Source organism: Hippocampus comes, unplaced genomic scaffold (assembly GCF_001891065.2).
Source record: "Hippocampus comes isolate QL1 unplaced genomic scaffold, H_comes_QL1_v1.1 scaffold279, whole genome shotgun sequence".
NCBI lineage: Eukaryota > Metazoa > Chordata > Actinopteri > Syngnathiformes > Syngnathidae > Hippocampus > Hippocampus comes.
In genome coordinates, this window is record NW_017805456.1 from 601,908 (window position 1) to 608,064 (window position 6,157).

At 52.6% G+C, this 6,157-nt stretch overlaps 1 protein-coding gene across 4 annotated transcripts in view; it reads left to right on the forward strand.

The window, feature by feature from the left end:
* Nucleotides 1-5,550, forward strand: part of map2k6 (mitogen-activated protein kinase kinase 6) — a 7,250-nt gene extending 1,700 nt beyond the window's left edge. The window contains exons 2-13 of one of the 4 annotated variants that reach the window (XM_019874484.1): nt 1,372-1,675; nt 2,893-2,953; nt 3,074-3,122; nt 3,186-3,299; nt 3,403-3,522; nt 3,602-3,718; nt 3,793-3,844; nt 3,921-4,048; nt 4,112-4,189; nt 4,343-4,482; nt 4,569-4,614; nt 4,688-5,550. In XM_019874484.1, coding sequence (XP_019730043.1) covers nt 1,567-1,675; nt 2,893-2,953; nt 3,074-3,122; nt 3,186-3,299; nt 3,403-3,522; nt 3,602-3,718; nt 3,793-3,844; nt 3,921-4,048; nt 4,112-4,189; nt 4,343-4,482; nt 4,569-4,614; nt 4,688-4,768 — 1,095 coding nt within the window. In that variant the 5' untranslated portion in view covers nt 1,372-1,566 and the 3' untranslated portion in view covers nt 4,769-5,550. Of the gene's footprint in view, nt 1-1,371; nt 1,676-2,892; nt 2,954-3,073; nt 3,123-3,185; nt 3,300-3,402; nt 3,523-3,601; nt 3,719-3,792; nt 3,845-3,920; nt 4,049-4,111; nt 4,190-4,342; nt 4,483-4,568; nt 4,615-4,687 lie in introns of those variants that run through there. The other 3 variants (XM_019874480.1, XM_019874481.1, XM_019874483.1) reach the window with 3 other exon arrangements.
* The last annotated feature ends 607 nt before the right edge of the window (nt 5,551-6,157 follow it).

The window sequence follows — 6,157 nt, forward strand, 5'->3', positions numbered from 1 at the left end:
CGCCCCGCTGCCTGCCGCTCAGCATGAGGCCCATGTACACAGAGACGGGCGCCATGCAGCCCACCCGGGCCGAGGGCGGGCGTCCCCGCATCATCGTCACGCCCGCCACGTCCAGCGCCGACTTTGCCGGCGTGAGCTTCCAGAAGACGGTTCTGGTCGTGGTGCAGCAGCAGGGCCGGCTGCTGGTCAAGCACGTGTACGACTTCCACCAGAGCACCGAGGAGAACGGAGACTTCCTGGCCGACGCCGACCTGCACCGCCGGACCTCCGAGTACCTGGTGGACGGGTCCCTCATGCTCCACGTGGTGGTCAAACCCATGTACCAGAGCCTCGTCGCGAGCAAGAACTAATCACGTACACATGCCAATCGCAACCACACCTTTCCATCCATCTACTGTTGACTTATCTCAACGTCTGCATCGTCGCAAAGGTTCAACGGGGCCACCGGGAATCCTCTTGTGCGTTGAAAATGTTTGAGAGTAACATTGGATTACAAATCAGTGCTCACGTGGGCTTGTTCACAGCGCTAGTGCTCCATTCATCCTCTACCATTTTGTTGAAGCCGGATGGCCTTCTTTTTGACGATCTATCATGATCAGGGCTCGGCAACTTGGCTGATCGGGATCGTTATCGGGCTTTTACGGAGGTTGCGTTTCAATCAGGAGGAAAACGTCTAAAAGAAGCGGGACTGCGGCTCTCTACGACCGCACTTGCCGAACCCAGATCATGATGATGAAATTCGGTAATTGCGTGCTGTTACGCATTGTACAAGTAGATGCGAAAGAAAAAGGAGGGTTGAAGATTGGCATATTTGTGCTTTTACTTGTTGTTGCTGTTGTGTCGTCGTCCTTCCGCCACATTGACGTTGTGTTGTCTCTCTAAGTTACGGTGCTATTCTATTACTATTGACTTCAATGTAGCTGCAGTGCTCCTTTCTATTATTTCGACATTTATCCAACGTTAACACTTGAAACGGTCTTGAAATATTACAAGAGTGAAAGCGCAATAATAAACTCGTTCAAAGATGAACACTTTGTCCGACACCCGTCAATCAAAAGGACACAGCGGCGGTTTGATACATCAGTGTATCATCACGTGGGTTAGAAAGGAAGAAAGGTATTTGTTCAGGTTTTCTGTCGCCGAGTTAACTGAACTGTCAAGTGTGAATACTCGCACTGGTATCGGTCGGGAAAAAAGTTGCATCAAACATTGCTCACCATGATGCATCAAAGATTTGCACTTTACTTAACATGACTGGAACACAATATAAAGTGAAGACTTATTCTACATGCGTGTGCGTGTGGAAAGTACCTGAACGCACACGCAGCACGTGAGGACTCCACTTCCCATGATGCCTTGCGCCCATCGGAGCAGGAAGCAGCTCGCCAGTTGAGGGGCTCGCTGGTGCGATCCAAGTTGGGAGCAGCCTCCGTCGGCTCAACCTCGTGCACGCGCACCGGCTCCTCTGCAGGCTTCCTTCGTGCAGCAGGCGCGCGAGTGCCGCGCGCTAATCGGAGCGGCGCACGCACGAACGCGGCGGGCGTGCACGCGGATCGTCGTGCACGTATGTGCGCCGCGAGAGGCTCCATGCAAGAGGAGGAGGAGGAGGAGGGGGGGGAGGGAGGAGGCCCCGCACCTCTCCCTGGGGGGCCCCACCCCGCGAGAGCCAAGGGAGGTAAGCGCGTCGCCTTGTGGTGTCATGACGTGCACGCACGCGGCTGACTGCGAAGCGCGTGAACGGGGCACTTGCACCCACTTCCGGTCTGCTGACATTTTTTGCGCGTGCACTCCTGCTGCTCCTGAAGCGTTGCTTCGCGTGCACGAGCGCCGGGCGTCGTCATGAGACGTGCATTAAACTAACTTGCGCGTGCACGCGCGCGCGAGTATGTATGTCACGGGCGGGGGCTTTGGTGCCACATGACACCCTGCTGCGGTCAACTTGACATTCTAGCGCGTGCACGTCCTCTTCTGCACACTTCTTCAACTGTTACACAACTGCCACGGTGTGTTTGTCTACGCCCGCGATACCTTTTACACTCAAATGAATGTCACACTCAAGTCAACACGCGCACTGTGCACACGCATACACTCGCACACGTGCACGAGCATTTTTGAATTCATAAATACACAAATAGAACACCCACGCACAAATGCACATATGCACATGAGCATGCACACACGCTAATTATGCAAACAAGCAGAAATGGACAATGCACACACACACACACACACACACACACACACACATTCACTATGCAGGAAGTGACCAGTAGGCCCCGCCCCTTCTGTGCAGCCAATCAGTGTGGAAATGTTCACATTTGCTTTGAATTACTTTTACTTAGTTGCACAAAATGCTGAGCTCAGCAAGTGTGTGTGCGTGTGTATGTGTGTGCGTGCGTGTGTGTGTGTGTGTGTGTGTGTGTGTGCGCGTCGTACTAGTGCAACATCTTATTCCCGATAAACAGTCAAGATGGGCATTTGTGCTGCGACCATTGTGATGTCATGTTGCTGAAGTGGCAGGGCACACCCGAGATTGGTCGCCAGCCAATGTCAGGACACATCTCTACAAATAATGCATTGGTCGCCCGTCAACATCAGAGCACGTCGAGACAAATAATGAGCTGGTCGCCCAGATATGACATCAAGACAAGGGACCGGTCACCGGCTAATGTCAGGACACATCGAGACAAACAAAGAACTGGTCGCAAGCCACTCTCAGGCCACGTGTAGCCAAAGGAGCGTTGACGCCCAAGCAGTCGTTTTGTCTCCACTGACGCTAACGAGCGAGCCGAGATCGGAACCCGCAACCTTTGACAGCGAGGCACGCTCACGAGCCCGCGGCACTGCCCGGCCGCCCACGTGCGACTCGACTGATGTTTTGTTTTGCGTCGGCAGGCAAGCCGAAGTTGGTCCTCCCCAAGGAAGTCTTCCAACAAGCTCCTCCTCCCGCTCTGTAAGATCATTTTGCCGCCTTTCACTTTCACCAACAACGGTTTGCTCCCCCTTGAGGTGGAGTATCGGCACACATCAATCAAAACGATCAACCAATCGATCATGTTTTTGTGTGCTTCAGCCCGCCGCGAGATTTGGACTCCAAAGCGTGCGTGACCATCGGCGACAAGGTAACTTCCAGCCTCTTGACTCGCTTCCTCTGCCGCGCTCTCACACGTCTTGTCGCCGGGCAGAATTTTGAGGTGAAGGCCGACGACCTGGAGCGCATCGGCGAGCTGGGCCGCGGCGCGTACGGCGTTGTGGACAAAATGCGGCACGTGCCAAGCGGCATCATCATGGCCGTCAAGGTGGGCCGGAGCCGCAAGCGTCTCACCGCTTGGACCTTCAAAATAAAGCTCGCATCTTTTTCACCAAAGTTGCCGATGTTTTTTTTTTTTTTTTTTTTTTCAGCTGATCCGCGCCACCGTCAACACTCAAGAGCAGAAGAGACTGCTCATGGACTTGGACATCTCCATGAGGACTGTAGACTGCTTCTACACCGTCACCTTCTACGGGGCGCTCTTCAGAGAGGTGCCTGCTACTCGCCAAACGCACACTTCCTGCCCAGTGAGATGATGTCATCGCGACGCATCGGCATGTGCGCTTGCAGGGCGACGTGTGGATCTGCATGGAGCTGATGGACACGTCGCTGGACAAGTTCTACAAGCAGGTGATGGAGAAGGAGCGCACCATTCCCGAGGACATCCTGGGAAAGATCGCCGTCTCCGTGAGTGGCCGCCGCCGCCGTCGCCGCTGCCCTTTCTCCCCGTTGCGCATCAGGCCGCCGTGGTTTTGTTCCAGATCGTGAAAGCGTTGGAGCATCTGTACAGCAACTTGCAAGTCATCCACAGAGGTGGGTGTCGGCGGCCGCAACGCGACGCGCTCTGGCGTGCGGCGCCGTGCTCACGCGGCACATGCTCATCACGCAGATGTGAAGCCGTCCAACGTGCTGATCAACAGCCAAGGGCAAGTGAAGATGTGCGACTTCGGCATCAGCGGCTACCTGGTGGACTCGGTGGCCAAAACCATGGACGCCGGCTGCAAGCCTTACATGGCGGTGAGCGCGCGACGCGACGTGCACGCGCGCGAACCGGGCGCTGACGTTGTTGCGTTCCCTCAGCCGGAGAGGATCAACCCCGAAACCAACCAGAAAGGATACAACGTCAAATCTGACATTTGGAGTTTGGGGATCACCATGGTAACCAAAGACAAGCCTTTGTCTTCTTTCTTCCTCGCTCCTCAGAATTTGTTTTCCTGTAAATTCTCTTCACCATTCTTCCTTTTTTTCTTCCATCTCCTCGCCGCCCGCGCGTCGGCTCCTCCGCCCGACGTCCACGTTGAAACTGTCCAGGTGGAGCTGGCCATTCTGGGGTTCCCGTACGACTCTTGGGGTACGCCCTTCCAGCAGCTCAAGCAGGTGGTGGAGGAACCTTCCCCTCAGCTTCCCGCCGACAAGTTCTCCCCGGATTTCGTCGACTTTACCTCGCAGTGGTGCGCGGTCGCCGCTTCCTTCCGTTTCACCTTGTTGCATGTACTTTTGGAAAAAAAAAAAAAAGTCGTCGGTTGTTTGTGCGCAGCTTGAAGAAAGTGTCCAAGGAGCGGCCCACTTACGCGGAGCTCATGGTGAGTGTGCGCGCCTCAGACGCCGGCGTCGGCGCCGTCGCGCTTGAGCACCGACGGGTTTTGTCCTCCTCAGAAACATCCCTTCTTCACAACGCACGACGGCAAAGACACCGACGTGGCGGCTTTCGTCAAGGTCATCCTGGGGGACTGCTGAGCTCGGAGCCCAGGGCAGAAGCCTTTTTTTCCACATGCGGCAGGGCGCCGCCCGCCCGCTTCCTCCAGAAAGCGCGTCCATATCCGACGGCGTCCGTTCGTGTTTCTCTTCTCGTTGATTTAGCATGCGCTCCATTTCTCAAAGTCTTTCGCTGGCGGTGGAGAATTTTTCTTCTCCACATTCGGCGCTGTGGCCATTGCTACCGACAATCCGTCTCGCTGTGACTGATGAACACGAGGCCCTTTGGAAATCGTTTTCGGATCTCTTGTTGTGATGCATCGCGATTTAGAATCAATTTATGTGACATCCGGCAAATTAAATCGCCACCCTAGACTCTTGTTGATCGATGTGAGTCCTGAAATTGAACGGCGACCAGTCCGTTCTTGTCTATCTGTCGTTTAATTGGCCGGCGACCAGTTTAAAAGGTTCAGCTGGATAAATGTTGAAAACGGAGAGATGGCTCATGGCTGTTAGCTTTTATTCCCTTTAAAGCGTCTCTGACCTCCCCCAGGGAGTTAAAAGTGACTCACAACTGTTTCATGAATGTTTACACTTCTTGTTGAGGGCATGTGCTAGATAAATAATCATAATGGCAGTTTTTTTTTTTTTTTAAAACACAAGAAGCGCCTTATTCAAACATTTCACCTCATTTGAAAACGAGTAAATATGAAAACCAGGAGATGACACGGTGTTTGATTTTTATTCCATGTCACGCATGAGTTATTTTTCGCACTAGTGAAATACAGAAATGATGTGTGCACTTAAGTTTCTTCCATTGTGTTATTCACTTAAAAAAAAAAATCTTGTGATAAAATAACGAGTTAGTTGGTTTTTTTTAAAGACTGAAATAATTATTTTTTTGGGGGGGGGGGGGTTACCATGCAAGCAGTTCTGGCTTCGTAGATTCCCAAAGTGCAATTCCGCAAGTTCCCTGCTAGGTGGAGCAACAACTATACCCTGAGTATTTTTTTTTCTTTCCTATTTGGTTTCATCAGGACTTTTGCTGACATTTTGGCACCTTCTCTTCCTCTTCCTCGTCATCATCACAACTACCATCATGGTCACTGTTAGGAAATTTTGCCTTTCCGAATTGCAGCAGAATGCATTTTGGGTATTTTTGGTCATGGCAACGACGCGGCAAAACATGAATGACCAAACGGCAAGCAATTATAAAACAAAGTGGCCAGGCATCAACTTCACTTTCACGATGCAAAAGACAACAACACATCTGCACATCATCATCATCATCACCGAAATCAGTGTGTGTGTGCATGCATGTGTTATCTTGTCTTTGCGCGCACGCGTGTGTGTGTGTTGTGTGTGTGTGTGTGTGCGCGCGCCTAAATGTTTCGTGCACGTGTGCGCGTTTGTGTACTTTGTGCGAGTGTG